Genomic DNA, 21,442 nt, shown 5'->3' with positions numbered 1-21,442 from the left:
CAACTGCTCTGACATTACTGGCGGAGGAAGGGCTGCTGGAGACACATTCCCTGACTACTCCCACCACCAAACACAAAGTCAGCTGGCCCCGAATAATTGTAACAGGCTCTCCCTCGCAGTTTCTCCGTGGACGGTTGCCATGGGCACTAAAGTCGAAGCCTAATCCCAGGGGATCACTCGTCACATTTCCACTGCTGAATTCCCTGTTCTATACTGTCGCAATCTAACACTGAATTGAAATTACTAAATTTCTAACCCCCCCCGCCCCCCCTTTACAGAAGAGTCAAGAATTTAAAATATCTCGAGTTCAGGCCTGGATCGGAGATCAGACAGTACACACTGCTGCAGGTGGCACTTGAGTAAGTTTTAGTACAATGGAAGTCCTCTATTTACTTTGCTGTTGCAAACTGTGACCTTTTGTACGTGATAATCACAACGATGAAGACGGCATGTTAAAACTGGTGCTGCACTATCGGTAGCTTCTAATTTCATATTTTAGAATTTTCACTTTTGTCAGACGTGAAGAAACGGGTCTATTTTTTTTTCTTATATGTGAGCAAATGCATTGCGAAGATTTGGGGTAAAATTAGGGCTTTAAAACTGTATATAAATAGGCTGGTGCCTGTAAAACCTTCTAGTGTAATTTGTACAGCTTGCTCTAAATAATTTCACTAGATAAAACCCAGGAACTCTGTATAAAATTTACAGTATCCCCACTGAGACCGTCTGGCTATCTCCTTGCTTGTGATGGACGTTTTCTGTCGCAGATTAACAAATTCTTCCCGTGTCACGTTTTTGCAGCCTTATTTGCATACAGTCCCACAATTTGGCCCCCCGGCCCTGCAGAACCAGGACTGCTTTGTCGAGCACGTAGCGTAGGGGGCGCGGCGCGTGGAGGGAACAGCGACCGTATCCCAGGAGAGCGGCTGCTGGCCCCCAGCGGGAGGAGCTTGTGGCACGCTTACCGTAATCCTCCTAATACGTCACGCCTCCGCTCGCTGGGCTCCGGGGCGCCCGGCAACGCAGCGAGTGGAGATTCGTGCCCACGCAAGTCCCAGGGCTTACGGGCTGCGAGGCCTTGAGAAGTGAAAACCTCGGTCCTTCCTGCAATGCATGTGAAAGAGTTACTATTCCCTGTAGAACGGTTGTGATCAATATGACTTTGGTTGGATGTTTAAAATACCGTAGACGGTATTTAATTCGCCTTTTCACTCGCTGTGGGAAATCCTTATGAAGGGTATACAGCATGCATTGTAATTGGGCATTTATTCATTCACAGCCCGTTGGCTGTATGAAATTTAAAATATCTAACCCGTCTATACAGTGTGGCATGGGAGTGTAAATCTGAGCTCCCAAAACGTGTTGTACAGTGTAATTGTTTTGTTTTGGGAGATTGGAAGTATCAAAGTATTGCAACCAGATGTCCTTCTTCACAGTGCTTTAGGGCATTACTATGAATTTCAGTAGCAGTTGCAGTAGTCTGTAATGGTAATCTGTAAAACGAGTGCTTTCAACACGGGGCTGGACACAACTCCTACTCCCAATACAGGACGCGAGCTGTCGTTATTATCCCGGCTCCGGAGAGCTGGTTGCGTGTCACCCCATCAGCGTGGAGGGGTGCCGGGCTGTGCGCTGCCCCGCTGCCCGTGTCCGAGGCGTGTGCGGTCGGGGAGAGAGGTGTGATGCGGGACCCTGCGCCCGCCTCGTCGTAGCCAGCGAGCGAGTGGCGCGGCGGCCTCGGCGGAGGGAGTGTGCGGGAAGGGCGCGGCGCGGCTCCCGGGCCTCATTGTGAGAGAGGGGAGCTCGGAGGGGTTAGTGTTAGTGGTGGGGAGAGAGAGAGAGAGAAGGGGGGAAGCGCACAGAAGGAGGAGGGCCTACAGCTATTGTTCATGTCTGTCCAGGAACAAAGGGCTGCTCGGGCTCCTTACCTCCGTCTGCACCGGGCTTCTGCCCATACACAAGGCCTCTGATCTCTATGCACAGCACTGTGGACGGGGAGCAAAATACGCCTGCTGGTTCCTTCCCCCCCTCCTCCTGCTCCTCGTTTTCCCCTTTAAAGGTTGTTGGTTTTTTTTACTTCATCAACAAGGAAATTGAATATCGCAACCGTACTACGCGCAAGGAAACGAAGAGGAAGGTGTCATTGTGTGGATTTCTGTAAACATCAATTTCAGACCAGGACTTTCTTGCAGGTACAGTGCTGCTATAAAAAGAAAATCTGATCTAAATTGCTTTCGTTTTAAATGCATTGTTTGTCATTTGGAAACTTGTTTCTTTTTTTTAATATACTTTTTTTTCAGTTAATCACGTTAATATTGCTAAGCGGAAGGAGGTCTTTCTAGGCCCTGATCGCTGGTGTTCTTACTACACCTATCGAACCTAGTGTAATCTCTTCGCGTTATTTCGCGTATCGCTTTTCGCGTTTTATTCCGATTTAATGCTCGTGTTTGAAATAATACGGAAATAAGGAGGAGCCGAAGCAACGAAAGAAAAATAGCCTTACAGTGTTTTGTTTTCGCCACAACAACCCCGAACATCTCTTAAAAATGGCCTGCGGAGAGCTAGAGACCGAGCTGAAGCCCATGGAGAAATGCAAGCTTGTCAAAATAAAAAAAAAAAACTTTCGAGCGGAAGAGACTTATTGCTGTGCAAAAGTCAGTGTTTATATGCATCTTAAATACTCCTTCAAACACGTGTTTCATTTAATTGATTCAGCTATTGGCTTATTCGCATTTATCTTTATTTCGAACATAAAATGCACCTCATAGCGTCTTGTGAAAGCACTGTTACTGGAACTTACAGTGTAAGTTGGTAACTACAGAAATTCGTGCACGGTGTCTGAGCTGCCCGCTGTACAAAGGCTCCGTCCGCTCCTCTCTTTGTGGGGGGTGTTCAGGGGTCAAAGGGATTAGACACAGGAAGTAACAACGGTTTAGCCTGGATATAATTCAGAGTCTTGATACTGCTGATGCATTAAGCTTTCTGTGAATAGCTGCTACAAAATAATAGTAAAACACTGGCGACTAGGATGTGTATTAGCATACCTTTTGAGATCTGGGGTCTCCATAAAGTATTCCATATGCTTTGTGGTGATCATGGTGGATTGGGTGAACATGAAATATGTGCTGTAGTTCCAGCTTTCTGATGGATTACATCAAGCACCGGGTCTAGAAAGCAGACTGGGTGGTTAATTTTGTGGCAAAAAAAAGAAGGGAATGGTTACAGATATAACTTTCCTGCTAAATCTTTACCAACCAACACAGTGCTTCTCTGTGAGCTTTCACACCCCAGCTTCAGCTAAGGCTGCCTTCTGTCTTGGTGTTGGAAAGTGAGCTAGACTTTATAATCTGTCGGACACGGAGGCTTTAGAGCCGGAGATTTAAGGGGGAGATATTTCCGGGCATGCACTTCACCTGCCTATTGTTTTTAAATGATTTCCAGCAGCGCTTTAGCTCTGTATTGTCAGGGATAAGGTATGTTCTAAACACAGAACCCTCCCCAGTGTCTTGCTGTACCTGGCAGGTCAAAGGTCTGCATGAGGCGGCCTGCTGTTTTCCTGGGAGACTCCACTCATGCCCTTGGTTGCCTTCCTGGCCTCCCTGCTGGATCTTTGCTTCCTGTCCCACTAAAACAAGCTACTGTTCCCTCGTAGAGCCCTGCTGGTTCCACTCATTCTGTTTGTGCAGGTGGGACCAACACAATGCCTGATCTCTCCTGTGTAACAGGGAAGTCTGTAGTAGTTCTCTTTGCCCTCGATGGCTTGTGACTGATCTGCTGGAGCTGAATGAAGTTGTTGTGCTGCAGATGGAGAAATCTCTGGCCTTTTTTTAGGCTGGATCCCTTGTCTTGAGTTTTGTTTTGCAGAGGCTGGCAATAGGTCAAGAACGAGACAACTGCGTGAGACTCTGATTTCTGAAGCACTGCGGACTCTTAAACATGAAAGAAGGTTAAATAAGAAAACATCTCAAACCCTTTGCAAACATTGTAACTGAGCCAGCAGTGAACATCCTCATGAGAATAAATTAGCTAGTCAAAATGTGCTTATTTGCTTAGAACAACTGTGTGCGTCCATCCCTAAAGCTGTGGGAGGGTGTTTCAGCCCTGGTTGACATTTCATGGACCAGCTTGTCTGTACAGTGAATATTTAATGACCGAAATCGGTTATACATTTTTTATGAGGAGCCTCCAAGCCGTGATGAGAGCCTCACGTCATTTCCACCGTTTGTAAACCTCTCTTTCTCCACTAACGAGTGCGCAGGTTTGAGCGAAAGGCTGCAGAGATCTGTGAAGTCTGAGCGAGTTATCACTGTACTAGGACACCTCTGCACGTACCACCTTAAACACTGTAAGAGTGTATTTCAGTGCTCGAGCCCTGTTGGTGGCCTGTTGTTCTTGTTCTCCTGGAAAGGCCTCATTTCCCCATGTCCTCTGTTTTCACACTCTGGGTGGTAGTTTTCATAAAATGGGACCACAAAATAGTCAGTGATTCAGCCAGTTGTGCGTTGTGCATAAGATGAAAGGGAGCAAGCTCTTAAATAGCATCCCTGTACAACCCAGGAGTGATGCCTTCAAAGTAACCTTACCACCCAGTTCCCCTGAGGATAATAAAACGCAGGGGGTTTGATTTATTGGCTGTAAAGGGCATCTGTCTGCATGGGGGGAGGAGGCAACACCAGTTGGTCCACAGCCTCTTAGCTGTTTCCTGCTGTAAAGGTGACTACTAGGTAAGAGATGGCTGAATAACAGAAAGAAGGAAAACGTTTTTCTTGGGCCGTTCGTCCCATTTACAGAAAACAATTCCTTTGACTCTTAATTGTGTGCAGAAATATGCAAAAATGAGCTCAAAATGCGTGTAATCAAGTAACTGGAATAATTATTTCAGCGTTTTAATTAACTGTGCTTAACTCGCTGTGGGATTAAAATAACCAGGAAAGGCATTCTCTGCAACTGTAGTTCTGTGGGATGCATTTAGCAAAGCAAACAGATGTTCTTGTTTGTTTTTTTTTAAATTAAAATCTCACCAGTTAGATGATATTTGGCAGGTACATGGTTGGTGTGGATTGCAGAATTAGCCTCCAAATAAGAAGGGCTGTAAATCTATGAGTGGAGAAGTATTGCAGGTAGAAGTGTGCTAAATTCCTCAGTTAATGATCGGGGTTAAATGTCCATTAATAAGCTTCTAACCACCAAATGACTAGTGTGAGCTGAATGACCTCCACTCATTTGTAACCCTTCCTATATTGGAGGCTGGAGTGTTAAATGGCTGCCCTGTTCATGGGCTATAGCTTAGACTTCTAGCAGACCTCTGAACCGACACAAGCCAATTTCTCTTTCTGAAGTGAGGTTGCTGGCTTGTTCCACATCCCCCTTGTGTGGACAGATCCACTGTCCACACGGGAGATGTGAAACTACATCTCTCCCTTTCTTTCTTGTACCCCTGCACGGGGTAGCCGGGACTCTGTGTCCCTCCTTATTTCCTTTCTGACTTGCCCCTGCTCCAGCAGGTCACGGGTCTCCAGGGGGAGTAGTTTGTGGTAACAGGCACAGCTTGCACACTGTAGCAGGGCAGCAGGAGTGAGGACATTGTTATTGTTGTTGTTGTTATTATTATTATTATTTATTATTAGGGGATGAGGTCTTTCTGTGAAATGCATGCAAATTCCTGTTTGACCACCGGTTATCTTTAGAAAGAAAAGTGGAAAGACTCATTTTGTCTTTTCAGGTGTTCAAGAAATGGTTTCTCTCATGGTTCTTTCTCTATCCTTGTCCACACTGACACTGGCAGAGCCACGGTCCTGTTTTTACTGTTAGCTTCAAACAGACCAGGGAATTATGCTAACTTGTGTTTTGAGCAAAACATTGGTCCGGTTAAGTCATCGAGACTGTTAGCACTTGAAGGTTAGAGCCTAAAATATTTCTGATAATGGTTTTAGAAATTCTTCGCAACAAAATAAGTAATTGGTGTGTTTCTTCCCTTCTGTTATTTTAGTTCTTGCGTATGGGGATTTTCTGCTTATTCTATAAAGTGCCTTGGATGCAGGTTTACAAGTAAAATCTGCATTTTCTGACATTGGAAAGCAGTATTGCCAAATTGTAACACAGATAATGCAATGTCATCGCATAAAAACGTTTTCCAGAACCTCTTCATTCAATATTACGGTGCGCAGTGACTCTCCCTCGTGCAAATAAAGTGAAACACTATTATGTTGCTGTTAATGTTGGCAACATCTTGGCAAATATCAAAACTGTTTCCGCAGTTTTCTCTGAATTCCCGAGTTCAGGTAATGCTGCAAAGTGTTAAATCAAAGTGTCAAATGAAATCAGCTTTTCATTATAGTAAATAAATCTAGCCCAATTGGGCCATTAACCATATGGACATGGCTAGCAGAATCTGTGACTCTCAAGGATGGGAGTTGAAGGTTTGCTGCAGGGCTCAGTTGCAGTGCAAGACAGGGCCCGAGTCACGGTTTTCTTCATGGATTTGTGTGTAATCTTCAGGTGTGGTAAATGCCGTTTTTTAAATGTGCTGTTGTTTTGTCTCGTTTCGCAGGGTGTTCCTCTAAGTCGTTCAAGCTGTACTCTCCAAAAGAGCCCCCAAACGGTAGCGCCTTTCCCCCCTTCCACCCAGGCACCATGCTGGACAGAGACGTGGGGTAGGTGCTCCGAGTTGCTGTCGATGCCCCAGTGAGCTCGGACTTGGCCGGAGTGAGGCACTTGAAATCTGTATCGAAACCCTCCTTTTCCTCTGTCAGTTTTTCAGAAGAAATCATGCATTTAATAAATAAACACAGACTCAGTGTATACAACAGAGACATCTCTCAGACTGAGCCTTTTGTTAATGAGTTCAGTTGCTAGACACAGGGGATAAATAACAGAAACCAATTGGTAGAAATTAAAATGTTCTTTAAAATGAAAATGACAATGGTGAGGAATAAGTATTTTAGAGACTTTAGCAGAGGACTTTTGTGTTCATGTTTAAATTTTGAGCCGTTAATTATCCTCCTGCTCCGCCTGGAGTAGTAAATTCTGTCTTATTGTCTTGGGGTGACCCTTGTCCCCACAAAGCCTGAAGGGGGACAGGCTCTTCCAGAAATGCCCATCCTTTGAACCATTCACTCAGTCGCATGGGTGGGCATTGCAGGCTTCCGAGGCTTCCTTTAATTCACACCTGATGGAGATCTGGGAAACAGAATTGATTGGACGTTTTATCCCCTTAATAGGATCGTTTAAGGTCACTTAATGTTATGATGGAAGCCAGTGAAAATGGAGCGCTTGAGGATCAGACTTGGTTAACCCTGAGATTCGAGCTTTACCGTGACATACGGGAGGCTCAAAGCTTATTTGAGGAGAGGTGCCGTGAGCCTGCCAGCACCCAGGGGCGGCACTGTTTTGCTGGACAACACGAGAGCCCTCGCCAAGTAATCCCACTCCTTACCCTGGTGGCCCTGAGCTCATTGCATGTTGGGAACTCCTGGTTCATAGTGCCTTGACCAGCCCTTAACTCCCAACTAGTGCCTTGCAGGGCTCAGACCGCTCTTGGAGCGAGCGCCTTTACCAGCTGGGCCAATTAGGAGCGTTCTAGCTCTTTCTGAAGGAAACGACCTGCTAGCGAATGTTCAGGCTGTTATTTTTCCTTCTGCTGAGATAGAGAGACAGGAAGCGAGGTCTGGAGATGAATGATTCAGCAGTGTTGTTGCCTTCAGATGAGATAAAAGCAAAGGAAGCTAAAGTTCAGCCTTGAAGTGTTTTGGAAGCTGGGCCTCACCGTCTTCAGAGACCTGAGATAAGACAGGCGGATACCACACAAGAAAACATGCTGCTGTTTCTTGCTGTGCATAAAAAAAAAACTTTTACCAAATAGAGAATGTTTTGCAACCTTGAGTTTCCTACTGTTGGTTTCTGAAAAAGATTGTTTGGAATGGCAGATTCTTCACAACTCTACTTTTTTCTCTTTGCAGTCCTACACCTATGTACCCTCCTACGTATCTGGAGCCTGGAATAGGGTAAGTACCTCATTTCCCTTGCCCTGCTCCTGTTTCACAGCCCCCTCTGCATTGCCTGTGTTTTCCCTGTTTCACATGCAGTGTTAAGATTTTATTCTTGGAGTTTGTATTTTCATCTGATACCAGGTTACATCACAGAGATTGTTCACAAATCTGCTTGGTCCAAATACTGGGGTCTTGTTCTATGTTCATGGTCGATCTAAAGTTTGCCAGTTCCACTTCAACCTTTACCATCGTGTCCTAATGCCACATATCTCAGTTGACAACAGTTTCCTTACAAAGCCAATCTCCCTTGTAACCAACTAACCACAACACCGTTTGTGACAAACTGAGATTTGTGCCAGAATGCACTTCTCATCATGTGCAGTTCTTAAGGACAAAACATTCAAAAAATGTTTGTTGTTCTTTCTTAAATTTTAAGAAAAGAAAAAAAGCAGGAAAGCAGTAACTCTAGTTTTCTTTTGCCTAATTTGAAGAATTAAGACTTTTTTTTAAGGATGTGGGCCTCTGAGGAGCACTTCAGTGGTCAGGCTGTGATCTTGCTGGTTGTCTGTAGTTGTTTCAACGATAAGGAGAATAGTACACCATGGATCTAACAGACAAGATCATCTCTTTGCTAGACGTATTTTGCATGTGCTCACTACAGGATTACTGTAACTAGTTTATCTGTTCGTAATTCAGACTAGGTTTTTGTGCACTGCTGAGTTAAAGGCACATCTATGAGCTGTGCAAAAATGCAAAATCAAGACGCAAAAATGCTTGAGATCCACAGTTTCAGAACTGTTTGCATCAGTAAAGTGGGCTGCAGGAGGTTGGAAGTTATTTCCAATTTGCAGAAGTTCATAGCACGTTATTAGTATCCATCACCAGTGGTTAAGAGACAATTTAAACTTTTCCTTTTCTTGAATTGGAAATCTCAAATGCTCAAAGTGAGTAGCAGTCCTTTTAAAAGCATGGTTTTCTCGCAAGAGGTCTGAACCTGGTACCAGGCAGGGTGTTTTATTTCCATGCCTCTGTGAGTTTCAATGGGGTGTGAGGGTAGGAGCCCAGGCAGGGTGATGGGGGTTGCAGGGCAGGTGTGGAGAGTGCTGTTTCTGTGATGGGAGGATCTGCCAGCGGCCTGACTGTTACTATCCTTGCAGGCGGCACACACCGTATGGGAACCAGACAGATTACAGGATATTTGAGCTCAATAAGCGGCTACAGAACTGGACAGAGGTAAATACGTTTTCTCCCCCAGCTTTTTGAGAAACATCCAGGGGAGATCTTTGGAGCATTTTGCCACCGAGCAAAAGCTACCGCCCGTTATTTTTACAAAGAATTTCAAGGCTTGGGGATGTGAAAGGGGGCCCAAACATCGTAGTAGAAATGTTTTTCAATCAACTTGCCACCCTTGCTGCCCAGTTGTGTGCTGGGAGTTTTAAAGGCTGGGCATATGTTTAACTGAATGAGTCTTACTGAAATGCTGAGCTGTGGGTGACAGACATGCTCTGAGTAGCTGCAAGTGCATTAGGAGCCTCGGCTGGATTTTTAAGAGTTCTCATAATCGGATGTAGAGGTAGCAGCCAGGTGTGAAACTAGTATCCGATTCCCTTTCCTGCAGGAGTGCGACAATCTGTGGTGGGATGCCTTCACAACTGAGTTCTTCGAGGATGATGCCATGCTGACCATCACTTTCTGCCTGGAGGACGGGCACAAACGATACAGTAAGCCGCTGCTCGATTTTTTTTTTTCCCTTTCCATGCCATTTGAAGAAGAGCCCCTTGAAGATTTTCTCCTAACCTTCGTCTTGAATTTGTTTTTGTTCCCGTAGCAATCGGTCGGACGTTGATCCCTCGCTATTTCCGCAGTATCTTTGAAGGCGGCGCCACAGAGCTTTACTACGTCTTAAAGCATCCCAAGGAGTCCTTCCACAATAACTTTGTCTCCCTGGACTGTGACCAGTGCACTATGGTGACACAGAACGGGAAGCCCATGTTCACACAGGTACAGCACAGCTGCTCACACACAGAAAGTGTTTCGTGTACTGTCTGGTTTATTGCAGTACCATACCTCTTCTCTGGTGAGGGTTTTCAGAAATAACTGTGCATGGAATTATAGTCATGCCCGTCTTAGTTTCTAAAAGTGGACCTTTTTATTTCTGCTTTACCTTTTCATAATAATGGCTGGATCCAGATTTCAAAGAGTAAGGAGCATTGTGGCATCACAGACTGGTATTCTTCTTACAGTAATTCACATTACCTGCACTCACTACTTTCACTCTTCTGGATCTTCTGAATAAGTCTTAAATATGTCAGCGTTCCTCCTGTATTCGAGGCCTGAGATGCTGTGCAGGACCAGAAAGGTCCCCGATGTCCGATTCTGATTTCTTTGTTTCCCCCAAGGTGTGTGTGGAAGGCCGTCTGTACCTGGAGTTCATGTTCGATGACATGATGAGGATAAAAACGTGGCACTTCAGCATCAGGCAGCACCGGGAGCTGATCCCGCGCAGCATCCTGGCCATGCACGTGAGTACCATACCGAACCGAACCGACCCCAACCCGCCTGGAGGGGGACAGGAGCCGGGCCGTACGACTAAGGGGCCGAGGGGTCCCACCTTCCTGTACCGACGTGCGAAGATGCCATCTCTGGTTAAAATCTTGGAGATAGTGTCAGGGTGGTAGCATAAGTCTGGGAAGTCTGAAAACATATGGAATCAAAAAAAATCTCCAGACCTGGAAAGGTTTGGAAGATGAGACTGTAAGTTTGGAAGAGGTATGGACATGAGTATCCAAGTAATGCGGACCAAATGAAGTTCATTACACGCAAATAAATTGGTGTTAAACAAAAATACACCCAACCTAACCTCCTCTGTGTTTCTGAAATCAGCCTCTCATAAAACGGTGAGCTCTTACCCGTGTTCATTTGAGACAGTAGTTGGCTGGGTGTCAAACAGTGGCTCAGCCAATCAAACTGAAATCTACCCGTGTTAAGATAAGGCATGGGGGTAGAGTTAATTTCCAATATGTGATTTCACTTGGATTGGGTTCATATGCATTTAATGTTTAAATGATTAATTAAATCTTTGTACGTGCACAATCACACATATGTGGACACAGTGGATGAGTCCCTGCAGTGAACGTCACAAGTACAGTCTGTGATCAGAACGTTAGCAGTGGAAGTTTGTCATGATGGTGCAATAATTCAATTTATTTTTCAGTGTGTGTTGTTTAGCTAGCTAAACATCATGATCATAATATCATTTACACATATGTCTTTATGAATTCAACAGTTCATTGTAGCGTATCAGCGTTGATGTTGATGATTTTGATGAATAGGATGACCCTAAAAACAGAAATCCTAAACCTATACAGGACCGAACTCAACCATACTGTGAGAGTCAGGCACTCTAAGCAATTGCTTTTTTTAAGCTGAGCATGTAAGTGTACAACTGACACTGATTACTAATTACAAGACATCTAGCTATCAGAAGTATTTCAGGTGGGTATGTGCGTCAGCATGCGTAGGCTGCAAAGGAACAAGTTAAAGGTTTCTTCCATGGTGAAAAGAGAAGAAAGGAAACACAACATTTTGGCTGTGGAGCCTTCTTCGGGTGTGACACGTTGTTTTCTTTCTTCTCCTTTCAGCATGGAATAAACCTTTAACTTTCACATTTTGACAGTGACAGATGTTTGACACAAATTACGTAAATTATCATTTTAGTTACAGTCAAACTTCAGTCCTGCTGGGCGCACTGATCAGATTGTGTTGAATATTCAAATTAGCCAGATTTAGTAAAAATGCAGAAAAGGTAGTACTACCTAATATGAAATGTCATCATTAGCCAGATAATTGTCTGCATAAATATCTGGAAAAATAGATTTAGCAATAGCTAAAAACATGAGTGAATTAGAAAACTTGCAATATACATTTTTAATCAAAGCCAGATAACTTTCACAATATAAAATACAGTTTAGCTATATCTATACTGTGTCTATAGTCTTCAATTATATATCAGATCGTGATATATAATTGATTTTATGCTGAAGTTTACAAGCAAACAGTGTCACACAGCACAGGCCGTTATTAATGATGTGAACTTGCATGTAAAAGAGTTCACTAAAAGAAAGTAAAATTTGCACAAATTGTGTTCTCTGGAATTTGTTTTGTCAGCTGTTAATGTAGGAACTGATGCTTAAGATCTCAACTTGGTTTTAGTATTCACCAGATGTTTTTTGCACCTTTGGAATTTCAATGCTTGTGAATGGAAAAAGATGCCTGATAAGCATCAGTACAAGTGAGCAAGTGGTTTTGAAATTAATTTTGGATAGCTATGAGATCACCCTGCTAGCCAGTTGGATGCCTGTCTTGAGAGGCAAACACTTTTAATAGCATATTCTGCTAAAGCAGTGGTTCTCAAACTGTGGTACGCGTACCGTCAGTGGTACGCCAAATGACCCTGGAACTGTGTCGTGTGCGCTGAAAAATCGGGACGGGTTTTCATATTTTGTATTTTAATACGTGTCGAATATGCAGCCTACGTACTACGATACAGTGCGCGCTAATACTTCAGTGGACACAAGAGATACTCTGGAATTCTTTACCACTCTAAAGGAATGCGTGCTACGGATGCAAGTGACCAATTGTATTTAAAAAAGCTACTGTATCTCCAGCAAATAGGGAGAAAGGAGAATGTGCGTGATTTTGATACAAAGCCAACGTTGTAAACACGGGAATGCATAGAAATACGTGCTACAAACGCAGGTCATCTCGTGAGCACACGAAAGTGTGATAACAGAAAAATATTTAAGAACTATTCTAATTTGAGAAAAATACACTGAGCGTTTCTGTGTTTCACTCCCATGCGTATGAAATAAAAACTTTAAATACGGAAATAAAAACGGAAACACGGAAAAATGCAAGCTTGCGGATTGCTAAAGCAGGTAAGCTACACTATTTTTGAAGAACCTTATTTACCGTTGGCAAAAGAGCTGACACATATTATGTGTAGAGAAAAGGCTGCTAAACAGCTCGACCTGCTGCCCCCCTCCCCCTGAAAGACACAGTCATTCATAGAATTATTGAAATGAAGGATTATATTAAAAGTACACTGATAGAGCGCGTTAAGATGAGCAGATGTTTTTCACTGTAATTAGATGAGTCTGTAGTCGGTTTGGTCAATTTGCTCGTTTACGTTAGATACGGGTTTGAGGGTACGTCCCATGAAGACTTTCTGTTCTGTAAACTGCTACCAACAGGAACTACAGGAGAGTACATATTTCAGCTTCTGAATGAATTTATTGAAGAGAATGGCCTTGGCTGGATAAAATGCGTCTGAGTTTGTACAGACGGTGCTAGAGCAATGACAAGCCGACATAATGGTTTAGTTGCACGAATTAGAGAGGTTGCTCCAGAAATTAATGTACGCATTTCAACATCCACCGTGAGACCTTTGCCGTCAAGAAAATGCCTGACATTTTAATATCTGTTAGACTCTGTTTTGAATTGTATCAAGGCTCGAAAAATTAATTCACATCTGCTTTGCTCAACTAAACAGGCTCACCCCTCTCACTGAAATGGTGCTTTTTTTATTAGTTGTTGTTAATGTTTTTTTTTCTGTAAAACACTTTGAGAAGCCACCTTTAAAAGCTCTATATCAGATAAAGTTTATTATAATATTTATTATATGTATGTATGAGTGTGTGCACGCGCGCTCATGTTGGTCATTGAGAATTTCTGGGGTTCCTATGAGATGATGACTTATAGGTGGTACTTTAATGCTTTGGTTGGATTAGGGGTGGTACTTGGTCCAAAAAGTTTGAGAACCACTGTGCTAAGGTGTTTGTGTGTTTATTGCCTGTTTTTTTTCCACAGGCCCAAGACCCCCAGATGTTGGATCAGCTGTCGAAAAACATCACAAGATGTGGCCTCTCAAACTCCACACTTAACTACCTCCGAGTGAGTGTTATCAGAGCTTCCTGACCCATGAATCCTTTGATTTAATCGTGTGAGGGCAGCTTTTACCATACAATTACCACATGTCGGCCTTGAAAACACGAGTGGATGTCAGAAGAAAAGGTTGTAAATCTTTCACGTCTTGAAGGCAAGCCTGTGGGGCTGTATTGAGAGCCCTTTTTGGGCCCTGTAGTGTACCTCTGATGTTCAGCTGGGATCCCCCAAGCAGCAGTGCACAGTTGTTTTGGGTGGGGTGGATTTGAAGCTTTTTGGAGATTCCTCAGTTTATTCTGCCACTGCGGCTCTGGGGATTGCTGGGTGTCTTAATGTCATGGTAGTAGCCATGTTTTGTCAGCGCAGTAAGTAGGCTGTCAGGTGGGCTTAATTGTACAGCTGTCAACCTGGCCTGGTAGACCTCTTGATTATAACAGTGTTACCAGTAAGAGCTTCATCCACTGCATTTAACCTGTTGTGGGTGCTTGGATTGAAAAGAAAACATTCAGCTCCATTTTCTGTTTTTTCTGTATGTCTGTGTCTCTCTGAAGCTCGGTTAGTTTTGTCCTGGTATATATACATTTCCTGCAGAGGATGCTTTTGTGTGGAGTAATATAAATGTACGAATAAGGTGTCTGAGGACTCCAGTCAATAATCAGAGCTGAGCACAGAATCTGAAACAACTCCTGGTGTTTTTATAGGATCTAGGTTGGTATAGAATTTGTGATAAACCTTTTCTCTTACATTAATCTCTCACCAAATATTTTTTTCCTGAATATTATAGAGAAAATCTGAGACACATTTAAAGTGTACTATTTTGCACTGTTTTGGGAATGTAAAGGAATGCCAGACCATGTCTCTCTTTTGTTTTCCAGTTGTGTGTAATTTTAGAGCCCATGCAGGAGTTGATGTCCAGGCACAAGACCTACAGCTTAAGCCCCAGAGACTGCCTCAAGACGTGTCTCTTTCAGAAGTGGCAGAGAATGGTGGCCCCTCCAGGTGAGATTTGGTCATACTCGTTCCTGCTAGTTGGGACAGGAGACATTGGCCTCATATATACCCTGACCCCAGTAACCATCAATGTACAGATACTCATAGAAGCAGGTTTAAACCCAGTGACCCGATGGATAGAAACTGTGGAAACAAAAAGTAACACCAGTAAACATGTGATGGGGATGGAGTAAGATGCACATCTGCTATACAGGATTACAAACTGTACTGAACTGTCATACCATAATACTTACTTACCATAATATTATAATAATAATAATAGCTATGGCAGTGTTGTTCAAATTAACTTACTTGAATCTAGAATAAATATATTTTCTTGACGTTTCTCCAAAATTCAGTTCCACTGTTGCTGCAACAATGAAAGAAAACATTATTTGGTTTTAAAATTTATCTTGTGCTGCTTCACTCAGCCTCTTGGATCATTTGTGATTGTTTTTGTAGAAAAATAAGCGTTTTGCAGTGTGTGGGTGACCTCCCTGATTTCCGTCCTTTGTTAAGCAGTAAATAATCTTCTAAATTATTGTTTTGCTTGATACTGTTCCGTCTGTCAGCTTTGCAGAAATAGACTTTTCTCCCCTTTTGAAATGGAAAGTGGATTCCTCAGGCCAGTAATCTAGTTTAAATTCACATACAGCCATTTGAAGTCTAGCCTAGAGCAGAGTTTCCACTGGGGTGTGTCTTTTTTAACAAAAGAAGCCGTAGTGAGAGGATCCTTAAGGTTCCCTGTCCCAGCTCTCAAATCGGGGAGCCGTACAGGAGAAGCCTCTGAATCCCGGGCCTTTTATCCCCTGCAGCGGAGCCTGCCAGACAGCAGCCCAGCAAGCGCCGGAAAAGGAAGATGTCAGGGGGCAGCACCATGAGCTCCGGAGGGGGCACCAACAGTAACAGCAACAGCAAGAAGAAGAGCCCTGCCAGCAGTTTCTCTCTCTCCAGCCAGGTACCTGTAAGCATCTGATTTCTTTACCTTTCTGGCACCGAGGAGGGTGGGTGTGGGCGCCTGTGGCACTAAAGGCCACAGGCGTGCCTGTGTTGTTGATAGTGCCCGTGTTGTTGCCATCTACAACTGGGGCTGAGCTGGATGGCACACTGTATCTGGGCACAGGACCACAGTCTGTCCCCTGGCAGGTACTGCAGAAGCCAAAGGGTGAACGTTCTAACATGAACTTAACTTATAGTTGTAGCAACCTAAGATTAATTTGTTTTTAGAAAAACAACAAACTTTCACCCAATAATGGCCCCAAAGCTGCAGTGGTCTTGTAGTAAAAGAGTTTCTGCCAGGCTGTAATATTTCAGTCAAAGCGTCAGAATAACCCTTCTTACTGCTTTGATGGTCAGGCTGGGTGACTTCTGGCATACTTCTGTGTATGAGCCAAGTGAAAATAGACCCAAAACACTTTCAAAAGATCCCGCAAACTGAGAAGCTGTATTTCTTCTTAAATGTACAAAGATAATGCCATTGTCAGTTTCCTTGATTGTAACTGTGTAACAAAGTGTGGAAAGACCACAGCCTGCAAACATTCCTTTTTCCTTTTGTGATGGGCTAATCACAGCATGAAAGAAGGGCCATGAAGAGGAATATCTGGCCACACTTAAACACCACTTTTTATTTTAAAAGCCCCTGGTGTTGATAAGAGATGCAATGTGAGCGATCAAGCACTTCTGTTACAGTTAAACGCAGAAGGGTACGAAGGGAGGCGTTTCACTGCTTCTCAGCAGAGCTTCTCCTGTTTTCCCCTTTTCTTCCATATACTGTTTTTTCTGAATTTCCCTGGCTGTCACATGAAACCTATTTTGAGCAATTACAAGAGACAGCAATTCTTGATCGCAAAAGAAGGGTGTGCTTTGAGAGTTTTTTGAGGCAGTTGAATACTTGGCTGTGGGTGGAACATGTAAGAAAAGGCGTCCTTAAGGAGGCAGTTTAATATTACAGCGTCAAGAAACACATGGAAAACAACTACGTGATGTGGATTCAAAGCTCAAAGATAAAACGGCAAACGACAGAGAGGTGAGCCTTGCAGATTGCTTTGCGGTTTTTAAAAGGGGAAAATGTAGAGTCCTTGAGTAAAATTCGTGGAGCCGCCGTTCGTTTCACTTTAACTTTCCGTTGCTGAAGCGCCACAGTTCGGTGTGCATGGGGCCCACCAGTCCCAGCTCCACTCCATGCCTGCCCCTCCCCTCGCTCTGTGGCGGCAATACTGCCCTCCTCCCCCATACTGCGGGGATAATGTTTGCGCCCCTTCCTGTCCCCCCCTGCAGGACGTGATGGTGGTGGGAGAGCCCACTCTGATGGGAGGGGAGTTCGGGGACGAAGATGAGCGGCTGATCACTCGTCTGGAGAACACGCAGTTTGACGCGGCCAATGGCATCGATGACGAGGACAGTTTCAACAACTCCCCGGCGTTGGGCGCCAACAGCCCCTGGAACAGCAAAGCCCCCTCCAGCCAGGAGAGCAAGAATGACAACCCCACCTCGCAGGCGTCCCAGTAAACTGGGGGCGGAGGGGCAGGGGAGGGAGGGGGAATTGTCACCCAGTCGCGTAGGGACAGCTCGCCCAACGCTCGTCGCCCTGTAGGGTCCGCTTCACCAGTGGCGCTTGGCTCCGCCCTCTGTCCAGTCAGCTGGCACGTGCCCCGCTGTGAGGGATCGCAGTGCTTGATGGGAAACACCTGGCGTCTTGTGTGCGTGTGATCTCGGTTTCAGAGCTGAACTCCCCTCTACCCCTTGCACTTCTCTCAAAAAACAAAACGAAACAACAAAAGTTTCCGGGATCCCACTTGTCCTGATTGTTAAAACACCAAGTAATCCAAGGCTGGCCGCCTGGTTTCTCATCCTGCGCCCAAACACAGTTTCACAGAGTAGCCTGTGGTTGTCCACCATAACCACTTGCCACAGAACCAGGACGATCGCCCACAGCCGGACCGACTTCGCCAGCCTGAACCGGATGCTGCTGCAGGTTCTTGTTCCAACCTTGGGTCGCGCTGCAGGCCGCTGAAGCCCACTCTGGTTTCGGTTGTGCCCACAGGGCGGGACGCTGCGCTCTGCCCGGCAACCGGCTATATTTGATCTTTGGAATTTGTTGTGTGCACTTCAGGCTGAAACAGACGCTCGGTTTTTAAAAATTAAATTATTTTTTTTGTAGGACCCGGTTGAAACAAAAACCTGTACTGTCACGCCGCTTGAGGACTGGAGTTGAGAACCACTGCGTTAAATCTTAAAAATACAAACAAACAGTAAAGCATTGAGGTACTGGCGTTTGGCTGTATACACCTTGCTAATGCTGAGGATATGAACACCTTTCCAAACTTTGTTTTCCACATGTGTTCTGTAGAAGTGGTTTTATTGATTAATCTTTTTTTTTTATTTTATCAAAATCTTAAATAAAAAAATGGACCCAGAGAGAAATACCCCTAGTATTCATGATACTGATTTCACTGTAACATGCTTTTTAATACAATGGTGGTGTATTTTGGTCTTTTTACAGTTTTTTTTAACTTTCTGATTATGAGTGAAGGGCCTGGGGAAAGATTTACATATATAGATGTTAAACTCTTGATGCTAAAGAAATTTGTATTATTATATTACAACTGTCGTTTTTATTTTGTATTTTGAGAAATGGTATGGTCTGTGCTTGATTAGACATACAACAGTCAGAATAATACCCTGAAAGAATCCCCTGTAGTAAGTCAGGTTTCTGTGAATATGAACCTTTTACTAGGATTAAAAAATAAACACTTCACTGATCTCCTTCTGTGTGTGTGCTAATGCCAGATCAAAGGTTAAGTATCTTATGTCTACAAGGCCATCATACAGCTACCCTCTGTTTTTTTTTTTGTAGTGTTGGGGGGGTTGCTGTAACTTTCCAATAAAGGCCACAGTTGTCGTAGGTGTGTGAGGATATCACGCTGCCCTGTGAGTATGAGCCCATGCAGTTGAACGCTCCCCCTTCAAATGGATGAGGGTTGCTATCCGCTGTCAGATGCAGTAATCGCATCCCAAATCCAGGGGTGGGGTTGTGGTGAGAATCTTCGGACTTTGGGCTGTAAAATTCAGTGGGGAAAAGCTTCCACCTCCTTTGAAGGTAGATGTTCGAAGCGATTGTGTTCAGCGGCTTCAGTGCTCTTCCTCCCAGTGAGCAGTCCCAGGTCGGGGGCTGAGAGAACGGGGTAGTTTCTACTGTTTGGCCTGGAAGAAGAGGCGGCTTACAACTCTGGCGCTCTGGCCCTGGCACTTTCACAGTTTCAACCATCCAACCCACCCGATTTGAACAAACTGATTCGATTTTTTTCCCAGATCAAGACAGCCATCTTGACTTGTTCAGAACCTCATTGGCTCATTTGCTCGCTCTGTAAGCCCGGTACCTCAGCTTATTCTTGGTCAAACAGCTAAGAGAATGCTTGTTCCTCCTATAATGCTTTTAAATATTTGACAGCATTTTGAAAGAGTAAAACATTTTATACTCACCTCACTTTCCCAAGGATGCTTTTTTTGGTGTTTTTTTTTTTACTGATAATGAAAGCTACAGACCAAGGAGCTACTTTCAAGATCCATTAAAACCCCCTACCCCTAAAAATATTGGTTTGTATTTTTTTAAAGGACAGAGTAAGCTTGTGTGGATTATTTTTTTTCTGATTTTCTGTTTTTGTGTATTTGTGCTTGTATATTTAAGGTAGTAGCAAAGTTCTGTATAACTGTAATTAAATGTATTCTTCCTTAGAGCACCCTGAAGCCATTCTTATCAAATGTAAAACATAAGAAAGGAAAAAGCAAAACCGAAAACTTAATCCCTGTTTTTGGACTTGTATGAGATTGATTGAACTAAGGGTACGATCACCATTCAACTATAGCAGGTTTTCACTTTTGGCTTTCCTGCTGTCTATATTTGTGTGCATTCATTCTGCTTCATTAGGCTTTTCTATACAACTTGACATTCCTCCTTGCTGCTGCTGTGCTGACACAGGAGTGCCTCTCTGGGCCTCCAGTCAATTGTGTACAAGAGGAGGTGACACTCCAGTTTTATAAACCAAGTGTTGCAGAGATACTGCTCACCATGATGCTCTCATAATTTATTTGAAATTATTTATTCTTTAGCAGATCTCAGAATGCCCCTTTTGTATTTTTAATTCTATAACTGGCCTGAGCTGTTTGGATTTGTTTTGGCTTTGGTGAATGGTGTCTGCGAGGAACTTGTGTTGGTTTTGGAGGCAGGCGCTACACTGTGGATGGAAATGTTTCTGTCCTGAAAAGCTGTCAACACCAGAGGGCGTTCTAGAGCTCGCGAGAAGCTCGTCGCATTTTATCTGCATGGCTGTTTGAAATTTTGGAATGACGAAAAAACCAAACTTCACCCCTAAGCGTTCAGTATGTCTGCTTTCAAGTTTTTAAAGGTGAGCTCTAGATGGATGTTATGGTTCGAGGAGGGAGGGTCTGGATCTTAAAAACAGCCGCAGTCAAAGGTCAGAGTTAGTCAAGCAGTGCAGCTGCTCCTCCAACTTCTCTGTACTATAGGTGCAATCCTTTCACAGGTCAAACTGAATGGTGATGTGTACCCATTGCTGTCCCTGTAGAGCCTCTTGTCATTGGGGCAGTTTAATATTTTATTTTTGCTTAGTTTGTGCCATTGATAATTCCTGTATGGTACCAATAAAAGATGACTTTTCACTTTACTAAAAGTGTTTGCCTTTATTTGCCTTCTTCTTTTGCCATTGCTTGCCCTGTTCTTGACCTGTGTGCTTCCCACCTGCCCAGCGAGTAGATCTGTGCAGCAAAGGTTGGCTGCTGTTTAAAGGTTGTCGCCGACTCCTTGAGGTTTGGAAGACTCCAGGATGTGGGAACAGCAGTGCTTCCTACATTTGTAAGAGAACTGCATTCAAAACATGGTGATTATGGCATGAATGCACTGTGAAGAGGTGGTTGTGCTAAAGGCATAGCAACATAGGTGGTAGAACTCGGTACTTCTTCGTGTATGAACACATGACACAGATCAGTGGAGAGCTAATCTTTTATGTAGTTTGTTGTAAGTATAAATAGCACTGCTGGTTTAGTCCCCATATTAAATGGTGTAATTAAACATAAAATTAAATGTCCCCTATAATAACACAAACTATAAAAAGAGCCTGCTGTTCACAACTCATTTTTTGCTTAACTTACTTTACAGAGTGTTTCCCTGTGGATGATAATGTATATGCTGCACTTAATACACACATACAGGGGAGATAGGTTGCCCTGTAGCCCACCCAGAGAGTGGCAATGTGCTAACTTTACAAACTGCATGACATCAGTACGCGAAAAGGGGGTAAATTCCCTACGGCTCTGCTATCATCACTTTTTACAGAAATTACAGACTGCTCTGAATGCATGCAATCAACTGTATCCAGTCCTAAAGGGACAGACGTCAAGGTCTTATTGTACTTATCTCCATGCACGATCATGCACATACTTATGAAAACAGGACAAATTAATGTTTCACCTGTATTAGCCCTTGAGTTAAGGAGAAACGGGTA

At 43.9% G+C, this 21,442-nt stretch overlaps 1 protein-coding gene across 11 annotated transcripts in view; it reads left to right on the top strand.

Moving 5' to 3' along the window:
* Positions 1-20,611, top strand: part of ldb1a (LIM domain binding 1a) — a 49,539-nt gene extending 28,928 nt beyond the window's left edge. For 5 of the 11 annotated variants that reach the window (XM_015347793.2, XM_015347794.2, XM_015347792.2 and 2 more), the window contains 11 exons: positions 6,551-6,653; positions 7,959-8,003; positions 9,146-9,221; positions 9,607-9,709; positions 9,817-9,989; positions 10,388-10,510; positions 13,857-13,940; positions 14,807-14,930; positions 15,737-15,885; positions 16,873-16,947; positions 17,199-20,611. In XM_015347793.2, the coding sequence (XP_015203279.1) occupies positions 6,551-6,653; positions 7,959-8,003; positions 9,146-9,221; positions 9,607-9,709; positions 9,817-9,989; positions 10,388-10,510; positions 13,857-13,940; positions 14,807-14,930; positions 15,737-15,885; positions 16,873-16,947; positions 17,199-17,429 (1,286 nt within the window). In that variant the 3' untranslated portion in view covers positions 17,430-20,611. Of the gene's footprint in view, positions 1-1,431; positions 2,193-6,550; positions 6,654-7,958; positions 8,004-9,145; positions 9,222-9,606; positions 9,710-9,816; positions 9,990-10,387; positions 10,511-13,856; positions 13,941-14,806; positions 14,931-15,736; positions 15,886-16,872; positions 16,948-17,198 lie in introns of those variants that run through there. The other 6 variants (XM_015347798.2, XM_015347790.2, XM_015347799.2 and 3 more) reach the window with 6 other exon arrangements.
* The last annotated feature ends 831 nt before the right edge of the window (positions 20,612-21,442 follow it).

This window comes from Lepisosteus oculatus, chromosome 4 (genome assembly GCF_040954835.1).
Source record: "Lepisosteus oculatus isolate fLepOcu1 chromosome 4, fLepOcu1.hap2, whole genome shotgun sequence".
Classification (NCBI taxonomy): Eukaryota; Metazoa; Chordata; class Actinopteri; order Semionotiformes; family Lepisosteidae; genus Lepisosteus; species Lepisosteus oculatus.
This window is presented reverse-complemented; position numbering and strand designations above follow the sequence as displayed.